The 27,653-nt window shown below is 47.9% G+C and overlaps 1 protein-coding gene across 1 annotated transcript in view; it reads left to right on the plus strand.

The window, feature by feature from the left end:
- Positions 1-23,491, plus strand: part of LOC137570306 (WAP four-disulfide core domain protein 8-like) — a 55,377-nt gene extending 31,886 nt beyond the window's left edge. The window contains exons 4-5 of the mRNA XM_068278943.1: positions 20,773-20,931; positions 23,283-23,491. Coding sequence (XP_068135044.1) covers positions 20,773-20,931; positions 23,283-23,287 — 164 coding nt within the window. The 3' untranslated portion in view covers positions 23,288-23,491. The remainder of the gene's footprint in view (positions 1-20,772; positions 20,932-23,282) is intronic.
- Positions 23,492-27,653: the final 4,162 nt, after the last annotated feature.

Raw genomic sequence — 27,653 nt, forward strand, 5'->3', positions numbered from 1 at the left:
GGCTAGCAATAGCATCACACCCTGCAGGATGACAAGGCTAGCAATAGCATCACACCCTGCAGTATGACAAGGCTAGCAATAGCATCACACCCTGCAGGAAGACAAGGCTAGCAATAGCATCACACCCTGCAGGAAGACAAGGCTAGCAATAGCATCACACCCTGCAGTATGACAAGGCTAGCAATAGCATCACACCCTGCAGTATGACAAGGCTAGCAATAGCATCACACCCTGCAGGAAGACAAGGCTAGCAATAGCATCACACCCTGCAATATGACAAGGCTAGCAATAGCATCACACCCTGCAGGAAGACAAGGCTAGCATTAGCATCACACCCTGCAGGAAGACAAGGCTAGCAATAGCATCACACCCTGCAGGAAGACAAGGCTAGCAATAGCATCACACCCTGCAGGAAGACAAGGCTAGCAATAGCATCACACCCTGCAATATGACAAGGCTAGCAATAGCATCACACCCTGCAATATGACAAGGCTAGCAATAGCATCACACCCTGCAGGAAGACAAGGCTAGCAATAGCATCACACCCTGCAGGAAGACAAGGCTAGCAATAGCATCACACCCTGCAGGAAGACAAGGCTAGCAATAGCCTCACACCCTGCAGGATGACAAGGCTAGCAATAGCATCACACCCTGCAGGAAGACAAGGCTAGCAATAGCATCACACCCTGCAGGAAGACAAGGCTGGCAATAGCATCACACCCTGCAGGAAGACAAGGCTAGCAATAGCATCACACCCTGCAGGAAGACAAGGCTAGCAATAGCATCACACCCTGCAGGATGACAAGGCTAGCAATAGCCTCACACCCTGCAGGAAGACAAGGCTAGCAATAGCATCACACCCTGCAGGAAGACAAGGCTAGCAATAGCATCACACCCTGCAGTATGACAAGGCTAGCAATAGCATCACACCCTGCAGGAAGACAAGGCTAGCAATAGCCTCACACCCTGCAGGATGACAAGGCTAGCAATAGCATCATACCCTGCAGTATGACAAGGCTAGCAATAGCATCACACCCTGCAGTATGACAAGGCTAGCGATAGCATCACACCCTGCAGTAAGACAAGGCTAGCAATAGCATCACACCCTGCAGGAAGACAAGGCTAGCAATAGCCTCACACCCTGCAGGATGACAAGGCTAGCAATAGCATCACACCCTGCAGGAAGACAAGGCTAGCAATAGCATCACACCCTGCAGGAAGACAAGGCTGGCAATAGCATCACACCCTGCAGGAAGACAAGGCTAGCAATAGCATCACACCCTGCAGGAAGACAAGGCTAGCAATAGCATCACACCCTGCAGGATGACAAGGCTAGCAATAGCCTCACACCCTGCAGGAAGACAAGGCTAGCAATAGCATCACACCCTGCAGGAAGACAAGGCTAGCAATAGCATCACACCCTGCAGTATGACAAGGCTAGCAATAGCATCACACCCTGCAGGAAGACAAGGCTAGCAATAGCCTCACACCCTGCAGGATGACAAGGCTAGCAATAGCATCATACCCTGCAGTATGACAAGGCTAGCAATAGCATCACACCCTGCAGTATGACAAGGCTAGCAATAGCATCACACCCTGCAGGAAGACAAGGCTAGCAATAGCCTCACACCCTGCAGGAAGACAAGGCTAGCAATAGCATCACACCCTGCAGGATGACAAGGCAAGCAATAGCATCACACCCTGCAGGAAGACAAGGCTAGCAATAGCCTCACACCCTGCAGGAAGACAAGGCTAGCAATAGCATCACACCCTGCAGGAAGACAAGGCTAGCAATAGCATCACACCCTGCAGTATGACAAGGCTAGCAATAGCATCACACCCTGCAGGATGACAAGGCTAGCAATAGCATCACACCCTGCAGGAAGACAAGGCTAGCAATAGCATCACACCCTGCAGTATGACAAGGCTAGCAATAGCATCACACCCTGCAGTATGACAAGGCTAGCAATAGCATCACACCCTGCAGGAAGACAAGGCTAGCAATAGCATCACACCCTGCAGGATGACAAGGCTAGCAATAGCATCTCACCCTGCAGTATGACAAGGCTAGCAATAGTATCACATCCTGCAGGAAGACAAGGCTAGCAATAGCATCACACCCTGCAGGAAGACAAGGCTAGCAATAGCATCACACCCTGCAGGAAGACAAGGCTAGCAATAGCATCACACCCTGCAGTATGACAAGGCTAGCAATAGCATCACACCCTGCAGTATGACAAGGCTAGCAATAGCATCACACCCTGCAGGAAGACAAGGCTAGCAATAGCATCACACCCTGCAGGAAGACAAGGCTAGCAATAGCATCACACCCTGCAGGAAGACAAGGCTAGCAATAGCATCACACCCTGCAGTATGACAAGGCTAGCAATAGCATCACACCGTGCCGGAAGACAAGGCTAGCAATAGCATCACACCCTGCAGGAAGACAAGGCTAGCAATAGCATCACACCCTGCAGGAAGACAAGGCTAGCAATAGCATCACACCCTGCAGGAAGACAAGGCTGGCAATACCATCACACCCTGCAGTATGACAAGGCTAGCAATAGCCTCACTCCCTGCAGGAAGACAAGGCTAGCAATACCATTACACCCTGCAGTATGACAAGGCTAGCAATAGCATCACACCCTGCAGGAAGACAAGGCTAGCAATAGCATCACACCCTGCAGGATGACAAGGCTAGCAATAGCATCACACCCTGCAGGAAGACAAGGCTAGCAATAGCATCACACCCTGCAGGAAGACAAGGCTAGCAATAGCATCACACCCTGCAGGAAGACAAGGCTAGCAATAGCATCACACCCTGCAGGATGACAAGGCTAGCAATAGCATCACACTCTTCAGGATGACAAGGCTAGCAATAGCATCACACTCTTCAGGAAGACAAGGCTAGCAATAGCATCACACCCTGCAGGAAGACACGGCTAGCAATAGCATCACACCCTGCAGGAGGACAAGGCTAGCAATAGCATCACACCCTGCAGTATGACAAGGCTAGCAATAGCATCACACCCTGCAGGATGACAAGGCTAGCAATAGCATCACACCCTGCAATATGACAAGGCTAGCAATAGCATCACACCCTGCAGGAAGACAAGGCTAGCAATATCACCACACCCTGCAGGATGACAAGGCTAGCAATAGCATCACACCCTGCAGTATGACAAGGCTGGCAATAGCATCACACCCTGCAGGAAGACAAGGCTAGCAATAGCATCACACTCTGCAGGAAGACAAGGCTAGCAATAGCATCACACCCTGCAGGAAGACAAGGCTAGCAATAGCATCACACCCTGCAGGAAGACGAGGCTAGCAATAGCATCACACCCTGCAGTATGACAAGGCTGGCAATAGCATCACACCCTGCAGAAAGACAAGGCTAGCAATAGCCTCACACCCTTCAGGAAGACAAGGCTAGCAATAGCATCACACCCTGCAGGAAGACAAGGCTAGCAATAGCATCACACCCTGCAGGATGACAAGGCTAGCAATAGCATCACACCCTGCAGGAAGACAAGGCTAGCAATAGCATCACACCCTGCAGGAAGACAAGGCTAGCAATAGCCTCACACCCTGCAGGATGACAAGGCTAGCAATAGCATCACACCCTGCAGGAAGACAAGGCTAGCAATAGCATCACACCCTGCAGGATGACAAGGCTAGCAATAGCATCACACCCTGCAGTATGACAAGGTTAGAAATAGCATCACACCCTGCAGGAAGACAAGGCTAGCAATAGCATCACACCCTGCAGGAAGACAAGGCTAGCAATAGCATCACACCCTGCAGGAAGACAAGGCTAGCAATAGCCTCACACCCTGCAGGATGACAAGGCTAGCAATAGCATCACACCCTGCAGGAAGACAAGGCTAGCAATAGCATCACACCCTGCAGGATGACAAGGCTAGCAATAGCATCACACCCTGCAGTATGACAAGGTTAGAAATAGCATCACACCCTGCAGGAAGACAAGGCTAGCAATAGCATCACACCCTGCAGGAAGACAAGGCTAGCAATAGCATCACACCCTGATGACAATAGCATCACACCCTGCGGGATGACAAGGCTAGCAATAGCATCACACCCTGCAGTATGACAAGGCTAGCAATAGCATCACACCCTGCAGGAAGACAAGGCTAGCAATAGCTTCACAACCTGCAGGAAGACAAGGCTAGCAATAGCATCACACCCTGCAGGAAGACAAGGCTAGCAATACCATCACACCCTGCAGGAAGACAAGGCTAGCAATAGCCTCACACCCTGCAGGATGACAAGGCTAGCAATAGCATCACACCCTGCAGGATGACAAGGCTAGCAATAGCATCACACCCTGCAGGATGAGATGGCTAGCAATAGCATCACACCCTGCAGGAAGACAAGGCTAGCAATAGCATCACACCCTGCAGGAAGACAAGGCTAGCAATAGCCTCACACCCTGCAGGATGACAAGGCTAGCAATAGCATCACACCCTGCAGGAAGACAAGGCTAGCAATAGCATCACACCCTGCAGGATGACATGGCTAGCAATAGCATCACACCCTGCAGGAAGACAAGGCTAGCAATAGCATCACACCCTGCAGGAAGACAAGGCTAGCAATAGCCTCACACCCTGCAGGATGACAAGGCTAGCAATAGCATCACACTCTGCAGGAAGACAAGGCTAGCAATAGCATCACACCCTGCAGGATGACATGGCTAGCAATAGCATCACACCCTGCAGGAAGACAAGGCTAGCAATAGCATCACACCCTGCAGGAAGACAAGGCTAGCAATAGCCTCACACCCTGCAGGATGACAAGGCTAGCAATAGCATCACACGCTGCAGGAAGACAAGGCTAGCAATAGCATCACACCCTGCAGGAAGACAAGGCTAACAATAGCATCACACCCTGCAGGAAGACAAGGCTAGCAATAGCATCACACCCTGCAGGATGACAAGGCTAGCAATAGCATCACACCCTGCAGGATGACAAGGCTGGCAATAGCCTCACACCCTGCAGGATGACAAGGCTAGCAATAGCATCACATCCTGCAGGAAGACAAGGCTAGCAATAGCATCACACCCTGCAGGATGACAAGCCTAGCAATAGCATCACACCCTGCAGGAAGACAAGGCTAGCAATAGCATCACACCCTGCAGGAAGACAAGGCTAGCAATAGCCTCACACCCTGCAGGAAGACAAGGCTAGCAATAGCATCACACCCTGCAGGATTACAAGGCTAGCAATAGCATCACACCCTGCAGGAAGACAAGGCTAGCAATAGCCTCACACCAAGCAGGAAGACAAGGCTAGCAATAGCATCACACCCTGCAGGATGACAAGGCTAGCAATAGCATCACACTCTGCAGTATGACAAGGCTGGCAATAGCATCACACCCTGCAGGAAGACAAGGCTAGCAATAGTATCACACCCTGCAGGAAGACAAGGCTAGCAATAGCATCACACCCTGCAGTATGACAAGGCTAGCAATAGCATCACACCCTGCAGGATGACAAGGCTAGCAATAGCATCACACCCTGCAGGAAGACAAGGCTAGCAATAGCATCACATCCTGCAGGAAGACAAGGCTAGCAATAGCATCACACCCTGCAGGAAGACAAGGCTAGCAATAGCATCACACTCTGCAGGAAGACAAGGCTAGCAATAGCCTCACACCCTGCAGGAAGACAAGGCTAGCAATAGCGTCACACCCTGCAGGAAGACGAGGCTAGCAATAGCATCACACCCTGCAGGAAGACAAGGCTAGCAATAGCCTCACACCCTGCAGGAAGACAAGGCTAGCAATAGCATCACACCCTGCAGGAAGACAAGGCTAGCAATAGCATCTCACCCTGCAGGAAGACAAGGCTAGCAATAGCATCACACCCTGCAGGATGACAAGGCTGGCAATAGCATCACACCCTGCAGGAAGACAAGGCTAGCAATAGCATCACACCCTGCAGGAAGACAAGGCTAGCAATAGCATCACACCCTGCAGGAAGACATGGCTAGCAAAAGCATTACACCCTGCTGTATGACAAGGCTAGCAATAGCATCACACCCTGCAGGAAGACAAGGCTGGCAATAGCCTCACAACCTGCAGGACGACAAGGCTAGCAATAGCCTCACACCCTGCAGGAAGACAAGGCTAGCAATAGCATCACACTCTGCAGGAAGACAAGGCTAGCAATAGCATCACACCCTGCAGGAAGACAAGGCTAGCAATAGCATCACACTCTGCAGGAAGACAAGGCTAGCAATAGCATCACACCCTGCAGGAAGACTAGGCTAGCAATAGCATCACACCCTGCAGGAAGACAAGGCTAGCAATAGCATCACACCCTGCAGGATGACAAGGCTAGCAATAGCATCACACCCTGCAGGAAGACAAGGCTAGCAATAGCATCACACCCTGCAGGAAGACAAGGCTAGCAATAGCCTCACACCCTGCAGGATGACAAGGCTAGCAATAGCATCACACCCTGCAGGAAGACAAGGCTAGCAATAGCATCACACCCTGCAGGATGACAAGGCTAGCAATAGCATCACACCCTGCAGTATGACAAGGTTAGAAATAGCATCACACCCTGCAGGAAGACAAGGCTAGCAATAGCATCACACCCTGCAGGAAGACAAGGCTAGCAATAGCATCACACCCTGCAGTATGACAAGGCTAGCAATAGCATCACACCCTGCAGGAAGACAAGGCTAGCAATAGCATCACACCCTGCAGTATGACAAGGCTAGCAATAGCATCACACCCTGCAGGATGACAAGGCTAGCAATAGCATCACACCCTGCAGGAAGACAAGGCTAGCAATAGCATCACATCCTGCAGGAAGACAAGGCTAGCAATAGCATCACACCCTGCAGGAAGACAAGGCTAGCAATAGCATCACACTCTGCAGGAAGACAAGGCTAGCAATAGCCTCACACCCTGCAGGAAGACAAGGCTAGCAATAGCATCACACCCTGCAGGAAGACGAGGCTAGCAATAGCATCACACCCTGCAGGAAGACAAGGCTAGCAATAGCCTCACACCCTGCAGGAAGACAAGGCTAGCAATAGCATCACACCCTGCAGGAAGACAAGGCTAGCAATAGCATCTCACCCTGCAGGAAGACAAGGCTAGCAATAGCATCACACCCTGCAGGATGACAAGGCTGGCAATAGCATCACACCCTGCAGGAAGACAAGGCTAGCAATAGCATCACACCCTGCAGGAAGACAAGGCTAGCAATAGCATCACACCCTGCAGGAAGACAAGGCTAGCAAAAGCATCACACCCTGCAGGAAGACAAGGCTAGCAATAGCATCACACCCTGCTGTATGACAAGGCTAGCAATAGCATCACACCCTGCAGGAAGACAAGGCTGGCAATAGCCTCACACCCTGCAGGACGACAAGGCTAGCAATAGCCTCACACCCTGCAGGAAGACAAGGCTAGCAATAGCATCACACTCTGCAGGAAGACAAGGCTAGCAATAGCATCACACCCTGCAGGAAGACAAGGCTAGCAATAGCATCACACTCTGCAGGAAGACAAGGCTAGCAATAGCATCACACCCTGCAGGAAGACAAGGCTAGCAATAGCATCACACCCTGCAGGAAGACAAGGCTAGCAATAGCATCACACCCTGCAGGATGACAAGGCTAGCAATAGCATCACACCCTGCAGGAAGACAAGGCTAGCAATAGCATCACACCCTGCAGGAAGACAAGGCTAGCAATAGCCTCACACCCTGCAGGATGACAAGGCTAGCAATAGCATCACACCCTGCAGGAAGACAAGGCTAGCAATAGCATCACACCCTGCAGGATGACAAGGCTAGCAATAGCATCACACCCTGCAGTATGACAAGGTTAGAAATAGCATCACACCCTGCAGGAAGACAAGGCTAGCAATAGCATCACACCCTGCAGGAAGACAAGGCTAGCAATAGCATCACACCCTGCAGTATGACAAGGCTAGCAATAGCATCACACCCTGCAGGAAGACAAGGCAAGCAATAGCATCACACCCTGCAGGAAGACAAGGCTAGCATTAGCCTCACACCCTGCAGGATGACAAGGCTAGCAATAGCATCACACCCTGCAGGATGACAAGGCTAGCAATAGCATCACACCCTGCAGGAAGACAAGGCTAGCAATAGCATCACACCCTGCAGGAAGACACGGCTAGCAATAGCATCACACCATGCAGGAAGACAAGGCTAGCAATAGCATCACACCCTGCAGGAAGACAAGGCTAGCAATAGCATCACACCCTGCAGGATGACAAGGCTAGCAATAGCATCACACCCTGCAGGAAGACAAGGCAAGCAATAGCATCACACCCTGCAGGAAGACAAGGCTAGCATTAGCCTCACACCCTGCAGGATGACAAGGCTAGCAATAGCATCACACCCTGCAGGATGACAAGGCTAGCAATAGCATCACACCCTGCAGAAAGACAAGGCTAGCAATAGCATCACACCCTGCAGGAAGACACGGCTAGCAATAGCATCACACCATGCAGGAAGACAAGGCTAGCAATAGCATCACACCCTGCAGGAAGACAAGGCTAGCAATAGCATCACACCCTGCAGGAAGACAAGGCTAGCAATAGCATCACACCCTGCAGGAAGACAAGGCTAGCAATACCATCACACCCTGCAGGAAGACAAGGCTAGCAATAGCATCACACCCTGCAGGATGACAAGGCTAGCAATAGCATCACACCCTGCAGGAAGACAAGGCAAGCAATAGCATCACACCCTGCAGGAAGACAAGGCTAGCAATAGCATCACACCCTGCAGGATGACAAGGCTAGCAATAGCATCACACCCTGCAGGAAGACAAGGCTAGCAATAGCATCTCACCCTGCGGGAAGACAAGGCTAGCAATAGCATCACACCCTGCAGGGTGACAAGGCTAGCAATAGCATCACACCCTGCAGGAAGACAAGGCTAGCAATAGCATCACACCCTGCAGGAAGACAAGGCTAGCAATAGCCTCACACCCTGCAGGAAGACAAGGCTAGCAATAGCATCACACCCTGCAGGATGACACGGCTAGCAATAGCATCACACCCTGCAGGATGACAAGGCTAGCAATAGCATCACACCCTGCAGGAAGACAAGGCTAGCAATAGCATCACACCCTGCAGGAAGACAAGGCTAGCAATAGCATCACACCCTGCAGGAAGACAAGGCTAGCAATAGCCTCACACCCTGCAGTATGACAAGGCTAGCAATAGCATCACACCCTGCAGGAAGACAAGGCTAGCAATAGCATCACACCCTGCAGTATGACAAGGCTAGCAATAGCATCACACCCTGCAGTATGACAAGGCTAGCAATAGCATCACACCCTGCGGGAAGACAAGGCTAGCAATAGCATCACACCCTGCAGTATGACAAGGCTAGCAAAAGTATCACACCCTGCAGGAAGACAAGGCTAGCAATAGCATCACACCCTGCAGGAAGACAAGGCTGGCAATAGCATCACACCCTGCGGGAAGACAAGGCTAGCAATAGCATCACACCCTGCAGGATGACAAGGCTAGCAATAGCATCACACCCTGCAGGAAGACAAGGCTAGCAATAGCATCACACCCTGCAGGAAGACAAGGCTAGCAATAGCATCACACCCTGCAGGAAGACAAGGCTGGCAATAGCATCACACCCTGCAGGATGACAAGGCTAGCAATAGCATCACACCCTGCAGGATGACAAGGCTAGCAATAGCATCACACCCTGCAGTATGACAAGGCTAGCAATAGCATCACACCCTGCAGGAAGACAAGGCTAGCAATAGCATCACACCCTGCAGGAAGACAAGGCTAGCAATAGCATCACACCCTGCAGTATGACAAGGCTAGCAATAGCATCACACCCTGCAGTATGACAAGGCTAGCAATAGCATCACACCCTGCAGGAAGACAAGGCTAGCAATAGCATCACACCCTGCAATATGACAAGGCTAGCAATAGCATCACACCCTGCAGGAAGACAAGGCTAGCATTAGCATCACACCCTGCAGGAAGACAAGGCTAGCAATAGCATCACACCCTGCAGGACGACAAGGCTAGCAATAGCATCACACCCTGCAGGAAGACAAGGCTAGCAATAGCATCACACCCTGCAATATGACAAGGCTAGCAATAGCATCACACCCTGCAATATGACAAGGCTAGCAATAGCATCACACCCTGCAGGAAGACAAGGCTAGCAATAGCATCACACCCTGCAATATGACAAGGCTAGCAATAGCATCACACCCTGCAGGAAGACAAGGCTAGCAATAGCATCACACCCTGCAGGAAGACAAGGCTAGCAATAGCATCACACCCTGCAGGAAGACAAGGCTAGCAATAGCATCACACCCTGCAGGAAGACAAGGCTAGCAATAGCATCACACCCTGCAATATGACAAGGCTAGCAATAGCATCACGCAATATGACAAGGCTAGCAATAGCATCACACCCTGCAGGAAGACAAGGCAAGCAATAGCATCACACCCTGCAGGAAGACAAGGCTAGCAATAGCCTCACACTCTGCAGGAAAACAAGGCTAGCAATAGCCTCACACTCTGCAGGATGACAAGGCTAGCAATAGCATCACACCCTGCAGGATGACAAGGCTAGCAATAGCATCACACCCTGCAGGATGACACGGCTAGCAATAGCATCACACCCTGCAGGATGACAAGGCTAGCAATAGCATCACACCCTGCAGGATGACAAGGCTAGCAATAGCATCACACCCTGCAGTATGACAAGGCTAGCAATAGCATCACACCCTGCAGTATGACAAGGCTAGCAATAGCATCACACTCTGCAGGAAGACAAGGCTAGCAATAGCATCACACCCTGCAGGAAGACAAGGCTAGCAATAGCATCACACCCTGCAGGATGACAAGGCTAGCAATAGCCTCACACCCTGCAGGATGACAAGGCTAGCAATAGCATCACAGCCTGCAGGATGACAAGGCTAGCAATAGCATCACACCCTGCAGGAAGACAAGGCTAGGCTAGCAATAGCATCACACCCTGCAGGATGACAAGGCTAGCAATAGCATCACACCCTGCAGGAAGACAAGGCTAGCAATAGCATCACACCTTGCAGGAAGACAAGGCTAGCAATAGCATCACACCCTGCAGGAAGACAAGGCTAGCAATAGCATCACACCCTGCAGGAAGACAAGGCTAGCAATAGCATCACACTCTGCAGGAAGACAAGGCTAGCAATAGCATCACACCCTGCAGGATGACAAGGCTAGCAATAGCATCACACCCTGCGGGAAGACAAGGCTAGCAATAGCATCACACCCTGCAGGAAGACACGGCTAGCAATAGCATCACACCATGCAGGAAGACAAGGCTAGCAATAGCATCACACCCTGCAGGAAGACAAGGCTAGCAATAGCATCACACCCTGCAGGATGACAAGGCTAGCAATAGCATCACACCCTGCAGGAAGACAAGGCAAGCAATAGCATCACACCCTGCAGGAAGACAAGGCTAGCATTAGCCTCACACCCTGCAGGATGACAAGGCTAGCAATAGCATCACACCCTGCAGGATGACAAGGCTAGCAATAGCATCACACCCTGCAGGAAGACAAGGCTAGCAATAGCATCACACCCTGCAGGAAGACACGGCTAGCAATAGCATCACACCATGCAGGAAGACAAGGCTAGCAATAGCATCACACCCTGCAGGAAGACAAGGCTAGCAATAGCATCACACCCTGCAGGAAGACAAGGCTAGCAATAGCATCACACCCTGCAGGAAGACAAGGCTAGCAATACCATCACACCCTGCAGGAAGACAAGGCTAGCAATAGCATCACACCCTGCAGGATGACAAGGCTAGCAATAGCATCACACCCTGCAGGAAGACAAGGCAAGCAATAGCATCACACCCTGCAGGAAGACAAGGCTAGCAATAGCATCACACCCTGCAGGATGACAAGGCTAGCAATAGCATCACACCCTGCAGGAAGACAAGGCTAGCAATAGCATCTCACCCTGCGGGAAGACAAGGCTAGCAATAGCATCACACCCTGCAGGGTGACAAGGCTAGCAATAGCATCACACCCTGCAGGAAGACAAGGCTAGCAATAGCATCACACCCTGCAGGAAGACAAGGCTAGCAATAGCCTCACACCCTGCAGGAAGACAAGGCTAGCAATAGCATCACACCCTGCAGGATGACACGGCTAGCAATAGCATCACACCCTGCAGGATGACAAGGCTAGCAATAGCATCACACCCTGCAGGAAGACAAGGCTAGCAATAGCATCACACCCTGCAGGAAGACAAGGCTAGCAATAGCATCACACCCTGCAGGAAGACAAGGCTAGCAATAGCCTCACACCCTGCAGTATGACAAGGCTAGCAATAGCATCACACCCTGCAGGAAGACAAGGCTAGCAATAGCATCACACCCTGCAGTATGACAAGGCTAGCAATAGCATCACACCCTGCAGTATGACAAGGCTAGCAATAGCATCACACCCTGCGGGAAGACAAGGCTAGCAATAGCATCACACCCTGCAGTATGACAAGGCTAGCAAAAGTATCACACCCTGCAGGAAGACAAGGCTAGCAATAGCATCACACCCTGCAGGAAGACAAGGCTGGCAATAGCATCACACCCTGCGGGAAGACAAGGCTAGCAATAGCATCACACCCTGCAGGATGACAAGGCTAGCAATAGCATCACACCCTGCAGGAAGACAAGGCTAGCAATAGCATCACACCCTGCAGGAAGACAAGGCTAGCAATAGCATCACACCCTGCAGGAAGACAAGGCTGGCAATAGCATCACACCCTGCAGGATGACAAGGCTAGCAATAGCATCACACCCTGCAGGATGACAAGGCTAGCAATAGCATCACACCCTGCAGTATGACAAGGCTAGCAATAGCATCACACCCTGCAGGAAGACAAGGCTAGCAATAGCATCACACCCTGCAGGAAGACAAGGCTAGCAATAGCATCACACCCTGCAGCATGACAAGGCTAGCAATAGCATCACACCCTGCAGTATGACAAGGCTAGCAATAGCATCACACCCTGCAGGAAGACAAGGCTAGCAATAGCATCACACCCTGCAATATGACAAGGCTAGCAATAGCATCACACCCTGCAGGAAGACAAGGCTAGCATTAGCATCACACCCTGCAGGAAGACAAGGCTAGCAATAGCATCACACCCTGCAGGACGACAAGGCTAGCAATAGCATCACACCCTGCAGGAAGACAAGGCTAGCAATAGCATCACACCCTGCAATATGACAAGGCTAGCAATAGCATCACACCCTGCAATATGACAAGGCTAGCAATAGCATCACACCCTGCAGGAAGACAAGGCTAGCAATAGCATCACACCCTGCAATATGACAAGGCTAGCAATAGCATCACACCCTGCAGGAAGACAAGGCTAGCAATAGCATCACACCCTGCAGGAAGACAAGGCTAGCAATAGCATCACACCCTGCAGGAAGACAAGGCTAGCAATAGCATCACACCCTGCAGGAAGACAAGGCTAGCAATAGCATCACACCCTGCAATATGACAAGGCTAGCAATAGCATCACGCAATATGACAAGGCTAGCAATAGCATCACACCCTGCAGGAAGACAAGGCAAGCAATAGCATCACACCCTGCAGGAAGACAAGGCTAGCAATAGCCTCACACTCTGCAGGAAAACAAGGCTAGCAATAGCCTCACACTCTGCAGGATGACAAGGCTAGCAATAGCATCACACCCTGCAGGATGACAAGGCTAGCAATAGCATCACACCCTGCAGGATGACACGGCTAGCAATAGCATCACACCCTGCAGGATGACAAGGCTAGCAATAGCATCACACCCTGCAGGATGACAAGGCTAGCAATAGCATCACACCCTGCAGTATGACAAGGCTAGCAATAGCATCACACCCTGCAGTATGACAAGGCTAGCAATAGCATCACACTCTGCAGGAAGACAAGGCTAGCAATAGCATCACACCCTGCAGTATGACAAGGCTAGCAATAGCATCACACTCTGCAGGATGACAAGGCTAGCAATAGCATCACACCCTGCAGGAAGACAAGGCTAGCAATAGCATCACACCCTGCAGGAAGACAAGGCTAGCAATAGCATCACACCCTGCAGGATGACAAGGCTAGCAATAGCATCACACCCTGCAGTATGACAAGGCTAGCAATAGCATCACACCCTGCAGGACGACAAGGCTAGCAATAGCATCACACCCTGCAGTATGACAAACTCTGGAGGACAATTAATATACAATAGGCGTTCAATTTCACATAATATACAGCAGCTGATTGCCAGCACACAGCTATGAGAGACCACAGCATCAGCACCGAACCCCCAATCTGCAAATGAGGGCATCAGGAAGCGAGCATAGGCAGAGGCGTATCTAGAGGGGTACAGGCATGGCTTGTGCCATGGGCGCCACAACACCATGGGCGCCATGACTGCCCCCACTTTCCTTGGGCTCCAACACCATACTGAGGGATGCCTTTTGGGCGTTTGTACCTGATCTTATACTAGAGGATGTCTCTCGCTACTTATACTGGGGAAGGGGACTACTTATACTGGGGGTCATCTCTTACAGCATATACTGGAGATGGCTTATTATACTGGGGGGACACCTGTCACTTCCTATATTGGGGGATACTTTACTGAGGCGCACAATTTCAGTGTTTGTCATAGGAGCTATATTACCCTGATACGCCCCTGAGCATACATGCCATAGGGGAGGCATAGTGGTAAGAGTTAGGCCAGCTATGAGGGGTGACGATTGTGTGAGCCAACTAGGTGTAGGACAATGGGGGTTAAATGAAAATAAGGACTGTACATTGAGGAGAAATGAAGGTTCAGTATTTGTAAGGAGTTCAGGTTACAGAGGTGGAACTGCTGTTAGGGAAAGGGGTTTGCGTTAGGGGAGGTGTTAGGGCAATAAGTCAGGAGGGAGAAGGGTAACTTAGTATAGCTGATCTAGAGGGATGACCACTAAAAACCCCAATGAAAGCATCATTGCAAAGCAGGTAGCAGAATATCGGTCACAGCAACTCGAAGGACAACTGAAGTGAGAGGTATGTGGCGGCTGCCATATTTATTCCTTTTAAGCAATACCAGTTACCCGGCTGTCCTGCTGATCCTCCGCCTCTAATACTTTCAGCCATAGCCCCTGAACAAGCATTCAGCAGATCAGGTGTTCTGACATTATTGTCAGATCTGGCAAGATTAGCTGCATGCTTGTTTCTGCTGTGATTTAGACACTACTGTAGCCAAATAGATCAGCAGGACTGGCAACTGGCATTGTTTAAAAGGAAATAGATATGGCAGCCACCATATAACTCTCACTTCAGTTGTCCTTTAACAATATTCAGCCTAAATATAATCAGCCTCTACCGCCATCAAAATGAATAGTCGATAAGCTTGCGCTGGCTTTGATAACTCCGCCCCAGTGATAGGCAAGTCTGAGGTTATGGCTCAGAAAGAGTGATGTGTTTGGAAGTACCAGATCAAGACTGAGTGCCAAAATCAAATTACCATTCTAGATTAATGTTCTAGAGAACGCAACCCCCTTGCTGCAAAGTTTCTGACAATGATATCAATATTATTTTTATCAATTCAGCTTATTTGTTTGAACTCTTTTTCAATGTCCACAGACTGATATTTCATCTTGCGTTTTACTTATTTGTGCTAAAAGATTGATTACCAAATTAACATTTAACGTGTGACTTCACATACGCCAGCATAAACTATCCCCCTCGCTTGATTGATGTAAAAACATCCCAAGTATGTCAGTAAATTAGGTCTCACAGGCAAACCTCTTTGAGCTTATCATGTGACCATCAAGGATGGTCACATGATATGCAAATATCTCCCAAGTTTATGCAAATTTATGTGAATCTGTACGCAACTATATGCAGCACACTAGACTCAGGTTTCCATTGATTGGTCCAATTTCAAGCTATATATATATATATTGAGATTACGCCATAGTTCTGGAACATTGAGGGGGAAATCTATATGTGTATGACCAGCTTAAGATTTACAACTATCTAGGCCATAATATTTTATCAGAAAAGACAGGAGGAGCCATGGAAAATATTAACAAAAACACCTTGAAATGCACACAATCGGATAAGACTAGGGATGCTCATTCGAATTCCGCGGAAATGCAATTTTCGAAATTCTGATCGGAAATTGCATTTCCGCTTCGGAATGCGGAACTCGGTAATGCAAGTGTGGAAAATCGTGGAAATTTCACCCGACTTTAACATCGATTTTCTGAAAAACTATAAGGTTTTTTTTTTAAACTTTTTTTGCATCTTGTTCACAAGATTCTTTTTAATAAACCCTGAAAATTTGGTGTTTCTAGGACTTACGGGGGCTTTGCTATTAACTGCTAAATTCGGCAGAATTTTACTGTAATATAAAATGCAGAAAATCTGCATCTTCCTATTTTCTGCATTTTACATTACAGTAAAAATCCGCCGACTTTAGCAGTTAATAGCAAAGCCCCGTAAGTCCTAGAAACACCAGGGTTTCAGGGTTTATTAAAAAGAATCTTGTGAACAAGATGCAAAAAAAAGTTTTCAAAAAAACCTTATAGTTTTTGAGAAAATCGATGTTAAAGTCGGGCGGAATTTCCGTGATTTCCGGCGGAAATTCCGAATTGGAATGCGGAAATTGGTAGCGGAAGGCGGAATCGGTAATTGGCAATGGCGGAATACGGATTTACAATGGAATTGGAAATTGGCATTTCCGACCATCCCTAGATTAGACAAAGGGAAATGCACTAAAAATCGCATGCATGTGCATCTCCATTGTGCAATGTCTGGTCACAAAGGGCCCTTACTAAATCCATTTTTATCTTACATGGGCTTGATTCACAAAGCGGTGCTAACCTACTTAGCACGTCTAAAGTCTTAAGGCGCGCTAACCAGGATGCTAAGTAGGTTAGCACTGGTTTTCTCAATTGAGAAATCCGGTGCTAACCTACTTAGCACCCTGGTTAGCGCGCCTTAAGACTTTAGACGTGCTAAGTAGGTTAGCACCGCTTTGTGAATCAAGCCCATAGTCTTTCCTCTATCTGTTCACTCACCTCTTCATGATTGTCACACTTTTTTTTTTTTTTTTTTTAATAAAAAGGAACTTAATCCATTCTCTAGTCAGAGCAAGACGTTTTGAATCAGGATGAGATCATTTATTGGCTAACTTAAAGAAAAAGGCCTCATTCACATTGTGCTCCGTTCCTGTGGCTGTGCGCGTTTTTCGACACTTTTTGTTTTTTGTGATTCCTGGCGCTTTCTGTTAATTCACTCCGTGACGCAAGTCAGGAAGTGAACTCTTTGATCCGGAAAAGAATAAATACAATGTATTTATTCTTAAACACGCTCACGCAATTGCGTGATTTTATGAGCATTTTGCGTTTTTCCTATGCCTTCCATTGAGGCGGAATCGCCCCAAAAATGGCCCATGCAGCGCTTATCTGAGCGGATCGGAAATGAACCGCTCAGATGTGAACTTTCTCATAGAGAATCATTGCACAAGCCCTTTCAGGGCGATTTTGAAAATCGCCAGCTCTTAAAAATGGCAAAAATGCCCCTAGTGGGAATGAGCCCTAAGAGTAGGTTTTCAGCTGAGCCTTCATCACACTTCAATCAAAGTCTGACGAAAACTGCACAGCTGGAAGCTCACTCTTAGGGCCTGATTCACAAAGCGGTGCTAACAGTTAGCACGCTGGTGAAAAGCCCTTTATCACGCCTAAACTCAGTTTAGGCATGATAAGTTTAGGTGTGATAAGTTTAGGTGTGATAAGTTTAGGCATGATAAGTTTAGGTGTGATAAGTTTAGGCGTGATAAGTTTAAGCACCAACTGGGTTAGCACCGCAGTGCACAGCTGATCAAAAGTTTTGCGCTAGCAAAGTCTGGTGCACTTCGCATAGAGTTTAATGGTGCTGCTTTGCGTGCGAGACTTTGCACGCTATCTACACTTATCTAAACTTATCATGCCTAAACTTATCACACCTAAACTTATCACACCTAAACTTATCACGCCTAAACTAACTTTTCACCAGCATGGTGAAATGGTTATCACGCCTAAAGTCTCTAACTGGGTTAGCACCGCTTTGTGAATCGAGCCCTTAATATCTTAAGTTAGCCAATAAATGGTATCATCCTGATTCAAAACGTCTTGCTATTACTGATAGCTAACACAGTACAACACTCTACTGCTATTCCCTAGTCAATAACTATCTTGCAAATTTTAGTTTTATTATTTTGATTTTAATTGCTTAATTTTTATATTTTCGACACGTCATTTTGTGAGCAGGGGTGGAATTCTGTGTCCAGATGAACTCGAATTCAGAATTCAATTGAAGTCTAATGACGTCAGGTGTGACCGTGGGATAGGGGGGGGGTTAACTTACCCAGAATTCTTTGGGACATCTGCCTTCCATTATACATCATAGGCGTAGTGAAAGCTGCATTGCATGACTCACTACTGCACTTCCTCTTTCAAGCCAGAACAGGCCCAGATTTACTTCACAGGAGCCTATAGGTACTGATGTCCTGGCATCCTAGACTCCGCCCTCCATGCATGCAGGCCTGGATTTACATCACAGGAGCCTATAGGCACAGATGTCCTGGCATCCTAGACTCCGCCCTCCATGCATGCAGGCCAGGATTTACATCACAGGAACCTATAGGCACAGATGTCCTGGCATCCTAGACTCCGCCCTCCATGCATGCAGGCCAGGATTTACATCACAGGAGCCTATAGGCAGTCCTGGCACCCTAGACTCCGCCCTCCATGCATGCAGGCCTGGATTTACATCACAGGAGCCTATAGGCACAGATGTCCTGGCATCCTAGACTCCGCCCTCCATGCATGCAGGCCAGGATTTACATCACAGGAGCCTATAGGCACAGATGTCCTGGCATCCTAGACTCTGCCCTCCATGCATGCAGGCCCGGATTTACATCACAGGAGCCTATAGGTAATGATGTCCTGGCACCCTAGACGCCGCCCTCCATGCATGCAGGCCCGGATTTACATCACAGGAGGTTATAGGCACAGATATCCTGGCACCCTAGACTTCACCCTCCATGAACCCACAAACCCCTCCAAAACCACAACTTACATATGCTGGCTGGCCCAGCTGTCACCTCTGACCAACGTAGTTACCCACAGGTGCCCCTTAATATTGAGGGTACTGACAACCTAATACTAAGTGGCTAGAGGTGCCCCAAGTGTTAGGTAGAAAAAGATGCCCGAGGCGGAAGGGTTATCTTGTCAGTGGAATGCAGAGAGCTGGGTTAGTAACCTCTCCTTTTCACTGTGCTGGGGTAGGAGGCACTCGGGGAGGGGAATGAGCCGCCTTTCCAACATCAGGCGCCTGTAGGCACATGCCTACAGTGCCTTATGGTAAATCCAGGCCCTGAGCCAGAAGCTACTGAGTAGGGTGAAGTTCAATTTTGCGTTAAATTTCCTCTTTATATAAGGGTCAATAGGCTTGATTCATCAAGCTGCGCTGCTAAAGCAGTGCAGCTTAATGTTGTGTAGTGTGCGCTATGCGCGCCTTATATAGCAGCGCTTGATGACATGTAAGGAGCGTGCCTTTCTTAGTTACGCTCATTGCTTCCTTAGCTAATGTGCGTAACATTAACTGCGGGTGATCCTGCTACTGTGAAGTATCGCTACCACCATACTTCACTCGCGGCCCCGTCTGTATTAATTTACATAACAATGTCACAGAAGCAGGGCTACCCGCAGTTAATGTTACGCACATTGCTAAGGAAGTAATGTGTGTAACTAAGGGAAGGCACACTCCTTACATGGCAACGAGCGCTGCTATGTAAGGCGTGCATAGCTCGCACTACTGCTCATTAAGCTGCTATAGATTGATTAATCAAGCCTTATGTGTTTTAACTTCCTTATAAATACCTCCATTGTTTCAGTTGAATATTTATTTTAAGAGCTGTACACACAGCAGTGCAGAATGGTGCACACTGTTCGGCAACACTGGTGGCCACAGTGGAGTTTGGATCAGTGAATGATGCCCTCAGATGCCACCACTTCAGATTGTGGCCAGTGGGAGCATCATTAGGGTCTCCGATGATCCTGAGCAGCAAATAATAGTAATATGTGTGGCTTGTATAGTGTACTATGGCTGAGAGTGGGCAGACTGTGCATGGAGCCAAATAATGGGTGCAAAAACTCCTGCATCAATGTAGCACACTATTGTTACAGATACAGGAAATGCTACTGGACATGCATTGGTGTTCTCCCCCCCAAATCTTCTAATTATAACATCAGCATTAAGACCATTTTCCTCGTAGTGGCAATAAAGCGCTTGGGAGAATCTTCCTAATAAAACTAGCTGGGTGTCAGAGCAGTGGCATTAGAGGTCCTTCAAATACTGAATACAACCAGCTGATTCATCACCGATGGTGGAAATCCATGGAAGACAATACCTTGCACTATACGGTAGTCATATGGACAAATCTAGATTCAGCAAAGAATAACTGTTGGACTTACTGCAAACTCCAAACCCAAAACAAGCCATAATACAAAGACAGTTCTAGTAGGCTATAAGGCATGACACGCTGTTGTAACAGTCCTCCTACACTGAAGTATTTCACCAAAAGAAGCATTAATATTGTATTGGGTTCAATGAAGTATGATAAATCAGTCTAACTGTTTCTTGACATGAAACCTATTGAGATACTAATGAGGAATGTTTCCATCCATTTAGGAATAAAGCCCGGGACATGCCCCAGATTCTCACATTCACACATGGTTTGCTCCCCCGACCTGCTGGAGAAGAATCGTAAATGCAAGAATGACATGGGCTGTAAAGGGAAGCAGAAGTGCTGTCTAGTTGGCTGCCAGTATGTCTGCAAAGAACCCTTAGGTGAGTGTCCATGTGAGGATGGGCAATGAAAGCCAATTCAAGGTGACCGAGGAAAAACGAGAGGGAACACGTTCATTGGTGGTGTACTGTAGAGAGGAGATGTAGCACCGATCCTCCTCATTAGGGTTTATTAGTGGTTACACAAATGTTCCAGGCATAGCAGGTAAAGTACAGATAGAGATGCCGGCCTTACAGCCATTTCAAGTTATTACCGTTTTCTCAGAGACCAAAAAGGATTTCTTTTTGGTCTCTGAAGGAAGGTGTAATACCGCAAAAAGGCTGTAAGGCCGGTATCTCTATCTGTTCTTTACCTGGTGTGCCTGTAGTGTTTGTGTAACCACTAATAAATCCCCAATGAGCAGGATCGCTGCTCTGTCTCCTCTCTATAGTACATGCTGAATTCTTCTACAAGAGCACAACCTTATTCTGAAGCCAGCATTTGGTGCCGACCATTCTACCCTCCATCTCTGATATTCAAAGGGAAATAAAAACTCGAGATGCGAGCATAATATAGCCCCTGTTTAACTCTCTAGTAAGGCCACATCTGGAATATGGAATTCAGTTCTGGGCACCACATTACAAAAAAGATATTGCAGTTTTAGAGCAGGTGCAGAGACCAGCAACAAAATTGATACGTGGGATGGAAGGTCTCACTTATCGAGAAAGGTTAGATAAACTGGGTTTATTTAGTCTAGAGAAAAGACGCCTTAGAGGAGATCTAATTAACATGTATAAATACATCAGAGGGAAATATAATAGCTTGGCGGATGAGCTTTTTGTCCCTAGGCCTTCTCAAAGGACTAGAGGACATGATCTGCGCATGGAGGAAAAACGGTTTAGCCATTTATTTAGGAAAGGGTTCTTTACAGTAAGAGTGATTAAGATGTGGAATGCATTGCCACAGGAAGTCATTATGGCAAACTCTATACCTGCATTTAAAGGGGGCTTAGATGCTTTCCTTGCGTTGAAAGACATCCATGGCTACAATTACTAGGTAATGCCTAATGATGTTGATCCAGAGATTTTATCTGATTGCCATCTGGAGTTGGGAAGGAATTTTTCCCTTTAGGGGCTAATTGGACCATGCCTTGTAAGGGTTTTTTTTGCCTTCCTCTGGATCAACAGGGATATGTGAGGGAGCAGGCTGGTGTTGTACTTTATACTGGTTGAACTCGATGGACGTATGTCTTTTTACAACCAAAATAACTATGTAACTATGTAATTGGTGGTAAAGAAGGCAGCACTGACTGACTGACTATTACAGTACAGTATTGGTTATACTTCACGGATGGGGATCAGCTGATGCCGGACAAGAGTAGTTTATTGAAAATGAGTTTATTGAATAAAGCAAACATGGCATGGACCCCAGTCTATAAGCACAGCAGAGCCCCACAAGCAGCCTAAGAAGTTGGCCTTCACCACTGTGAGTGCTGCCGGTGATTTTTGCTGGTAGGTTATGACTGCTGGTTAGTGGAGTTCTGGATAACCGTACTGTTCTGGATACTGTATTTTGTACATCCATTAAGGAAGCCAGTCTATGAGACATCAGGTGAGCTTATAGCATGACTTTGTGTCCCATGACCACAACCAGCCAATCAGAGGCTTAAAAAGCCAAGTAGGAAGAGCAAATCAAAGCCCTCTTCTAGTGTTAATATATTCATATAATTATGTTCATGGGGTCTTTGTTATTAACCACTAAATTTGGCACCAAATTACATGAAAATTACGCAAAATTGTGAAATTACAGTTCCTGTACGAAATGAAATATAATTATTTTTTTCTCAAAATTTCACATTACAATTTCATAAGTAACATTAGGATTTTGCAGCATTTGTGCTAATCACTCCCAGGCACCACTCTGGACTATGGGTGGCTTCAGATCTCTCCCCCGGTGGTGGTGGAGGAGTCCTCAGCACCTGCCACACATGCAGGCAGAAATTATGATAACTGGGGTAATAGGTGGAGATTTCCAGCAAAGGGGAGACCATCATCCATGGTTGCTCCAACAGCTCAGCTATTGGCTCTGGGACACTTTCTGTGAATGGAGGTCCAACATCGCCCAACGAGATCCACATACACAGCTGAAACCTCACTGTATACACCACTTACCTTCTATGGTGCAGAAGCTGATGGGAATGAAATAGGCTGAGACTACATTATATACATAAGTAAGATACCACAAACTCTTTTTTACTGTTCACCATTGGAGTTAGTAGACAAGACGGGAGTTATGCAATAGTTATAATATTCCCTGGGCTAGGTAGGTCATGTTTTTCATACATCTCCATATTGAATAATGACACCTGTGATGTAAACTAATACTCAGTGTTGTCCCTGTCTCTTGTCCACAGTGTGAGGCCACAGTAGGCCAGGAGGCTGCGCTTGTGATGTCACAGGAAATTATGCCGTGTGAGAAGAGGTCACAGCAGGCCAGGGCGTGGCGTGTGATGTCACAGGAAATTATGCTTCAGAAAAGACCACAGCAGCATTTACTCTGAACTGGAGGAGACATCTTACATCACACATCATATGCAAATAAACATTGATTTCAGTCTGCAAAGTGTTGTTTTGTGTTTTCAAAATAATCTGTGTGCATTCTGGGAAAGGAAAAAGGGGGTTCCTGTACAGAGTGGCTGCAGACACAACATCTACCATCGTGAGGTGAACCTGAGGGTTCCTGTACAGAGCGGCAGTGGACGCGACCACCACCACCCTTACGGCCACCACCACCACCCTCACCCCCACCACCACCCTCACCACCACCCTGAGGGTAATCTGGGACCTGGGGGTCCAGCTTTTGCTGGTGTGCTGGTTAAGGGCTCTGCCTCTGACAAAGGCGACCTGGGTTCAAGTCTCGGCTCTGCCTGTTCAGTCAGCCAGCACCTATTCAGTAGGAGACCTTGGGCAAGTCTCCTTAACACTGCTACTGCCTTTAGAGTGCACCCTAGTGGCTGCAGCTCTGGCGCTTTGAGTCCGCCAGGAGAAAAGTGCGATATAAATGTTCTGTGTCTGTCTGTACAGAGAGGCAGTGGTTGTGAACCCCACCATTACAAGTGGGCCAGAGAGCTGGGGGGTCCTGTACAGAGCAGCAGCAAAGCGTTATACATTACCTGCTTCCAGCAATGATATAGGTCCTTTTCACTTCCTATTCAGTTTTCAATTTACATGTGCCAGCCAATCACTAGGCGGCTTCAGTCCCTGCCACATAACATAGGTCTGAAGCCACATGGTGATTGGCTGGTTGCACAGCACTTGCAAACTGAAGACCATGCATGTGAGCCGCCGGAGGTCATGCAATAAGAGGGCACCAGACCAGGAAGTAACAAGACAGGGATCAGAGCATGTCAGTGTTGAAGATGAAGAAGCAGATGGAGGACTCTCCGGCTGGGTCCTGGATCGGTAATAATGGCTTCCGCTGCACTCTGCACCAAAACCATGCCCAGTCTGCAACTACGCATCGTAGTTCATAAATTAAGTTTAAAAACTTTGCGTATGTATTTCCGAGTAGTCGTAGTCCCGCTATGCGAAGCTTTGCCCGCTACGTGTAGTTGACGTCTGTATTGCGAAGTCAACTACGTGTGCGGGAACTGCGTCTATACGGGTCATTGCGCATGCGCAGAAATATTATTTCCCTTCTATATGCATACAATTCCGCATTGGAAGGTGGAATGTACGCATATATTAGTTCACCCATGCGCATATTTAGCGTATTATTGCGTAAATTTTTCCGCATAAGCGTCCGTATACACTACGCTTCACACTACGCAAAGTTTCTGTATTTTAACGCGTAGTCTACGAAATGCAAACGTAGCAAAGTTTCTGATTTGGAAACCGTAGTTTGAGAAGCGTAATCGCGTAGGACTACGCATAGTTACAGCGTAGCGAAGATGGCTGACTACGACCATCCCTGCTCCAGCCAAGCAGGCTGAACTCCGGTTCTCTACCTGTCTGTGGCATCCATTTGGGACACATCAACGGCCACAATCTCCTGTATATATGAATAGTACCTGCTGCTCTGCACTGCAGCAGCATGTGACCAGCGGCTCTCCTCAACTCCAGGACCGCACTTAGGAGGGGGATAAACAGCTGTGCAGGCTGCCTCAGCTGAGGTCCACTAATCAAACATTCAGAATATAAGACAATGACGGAATGCGGTCCAATTCCTGTTTGCTTCGCCACAGTTTACCATTCAGCCTCAGACCCTGAGGTAATCCTGAAGCCATTGAGCACTGGATGGCTGGAAACTATCCCACAGCCTGTGTGTGTCCAGCCATTTATCCTTTCTCTGCTGGAGGGTGGAGATGGTAATGGGAGATGGGCCGTTCTGCTACATGCCCCCAGCTCCACCCTCTGTCATGTCAGGCAGGAAAGAATATGAAATATCTGAAATGGCCCATATCTCGGCATCAGTTGATTGGATCCCGCAGAAAATTATACAGGCGTATTCCTGGCATTCTCTGCTTTATTTAGAGTCTAAAAACAGGTATATTGAGCTATTTAATTTCTGAGCACCCTGGATCTTGGTGCAGGAAGTTGCTAGACACATGCTGGGTGGTTCAGCCACACTCAAATCATATCTTATAGTTATCTGATTATTTTGACATGGCCAGCATCCGCAGAAAAATGATTTATTGAGTAAGGAAGGAATATATGACTGGGGGTCTGGTTTTCTAGTCCATGCATCCCCTTATCAATATTCCTAGTAGTAGATCTTGGAGGATATGAGGTGGCTCTGGTTTAGGGTTTATGGGGCTCCCTCTGGAGAACAATGACTGTAAAGTGAATCTGCTGTGGAGTTTTTATGGCACCCTCTGCTGGAGGAAATAAACCCCAACCCATTTCTTATAGTGGTGACTGGCTCGAACATGCAGAATATTTTTATTTTTGATTTTCTTTAAGTGAGGCTGGGAGCCTAAAGAGGAACTCTCCCTCACACCTTTGTGTGCATTTTTATGCGATTGCACGAAGGCCGTAGATGAGACCGTGACAAAGACATGTTGAATTTTTCTCCCCACTAAAATATGGTAGATTGTGAGCCTTTCTGAAGGACAGTAAGGTGACAAGACAATGTACGTAAATAATGTATGTAAATAATTTCCTGCTTCAGGATTAGTATGTCTCTCTAAAATCAATAGGTCATCGGCAGGCTACCAACGGTTCTAGATGTGTTGATTTACGCTTGCATCACTAGGTGGCGCTGGAGGATAGGAATATTATGAATGATTTCAATAAGCTGTTGGTACAATTGAGAGCTTCTCAGTCCTCCATAGTTGCTTTAAAAACCTATGAAAACAAATGTCGGCAGCGCTTATAGGAATAATGCAAATTTACTGTGATCCCCTAGACCCCTTGGTAGCCAAGCCATAATAACCCCAGTCCCCGGGGCAGCCAGGCCCACCAGTGCTAGTCTAGCCCAGACCCCCGCCCCCCCGGCCCACAGCTGCTGGCTACCGAGCCACTTGAGCGGTCCATGCTCCATCGGTCAGCAGCATGGGGCTCCCCACTTGGCAGTGGCAGCCTCCACAGACTTCAGCCCCCACCCCATCATGCTGACCCCCAGGGCCGGATTTGGGCTTTCCAGTGCCCAAGGCCCGCTTTCATCAACCGCCCTCCTGAGTCTAAACGAAGCCTGCACATGTGCTAGTAATGTAGCAGGGTGTGGTAATTATATTTCCCCCCTATATCCCCAAAACACACTTAGGGCCCATTCACACTTGTGCGTTTTCAGAGCGATTTCAGCTTTGTTGAAAATCGCTAGCGATTTGAAAAACGTGTGCACAATGAAAGTGTATGGAAGTGTTCTCATCTAAGCGTTTAGCGTTTTGCTGAAACGCAAAAGCGTTGCATGCAGTGTTTTCTGAACGATTCTGGAGTGATTAGCGTATCAATAAAAGTATTTGAATTGAACTAGAAAACGCAAAACGCTAATCGCTGCAAAAACGCTCTCCATACAGTTAAAAAACGCTAGGAAAAACGCCAGAAAAACGTTCAGCGTTTTGCGTTAGCGTTTAGCGATTTCTAGTGTGAATGGGCCCTTGTTAATTAATTCCCCAACACAATTGGTCTTATGCCGGGAATACACGAGACGTTTCCGCGGCTCGATTATGCCGCCGGATCGATTCCCGCTCGTCCCCGCGGGTGATTCTCTTATCTTCGGCTTGTTTTCCTTATCTTTTTCTATTGTCCCACTCACGGTATCGAGCGTGGCATTGATCCAGCGGGTGATTGGACTCGTCGGAAATGATCAATCGAGCCATCTAATGGCTCGATCGAGCCGTGGAAATGCTCCGTGTATTCCTGGCATTAGACAATGATCTGGCAGGATTAGATTGTGAGCTCCTCTGAGGACAGTCAGTGACATGACTATGTACTCTGTAAAGTGCTGCAGAAGATGTCAGTGCTATATAAATACATAATAATAATATGGTAGGACATAGGACTACGGTAGGATTAGAGTGTGAGCTCCTCTGAGGACAGTGAGTGACATGACTATGTACTCTGTACTGTGCTGCAGAAGATGTCAGTGCTATATATAAATACATAGTAGTGCAAAATGCTACTATCTACCTTGTAGTGTCCCAACTTAAACTAAAGTTGAAATGGGGAGTGGAGAAGACATTCCTCCAGCCCCCTCCATGCCAATTGCTCCCTCACTGTCCTCCTGCAACATCTGGAATTGGCACTGCAAAATCCTTTGGTCTGGGGCATACTGCACATACACA

The sequence above is a fragment of the Hyperolius riggenbachi genome, chromosome 4, assembly GCF_040937935.1.
Source record: "Hyperolius riggenbachi isolate aHypRig1 chromosome 4, aHypRig1.pri, whole genome shotgun sequence".
Lineage (NCBI taxonomy): Eukaryota > Metazoa > Chordata > Amphibia > Anura > Hyperoliidae > Hyperolius > Hyperolius riggenbachi.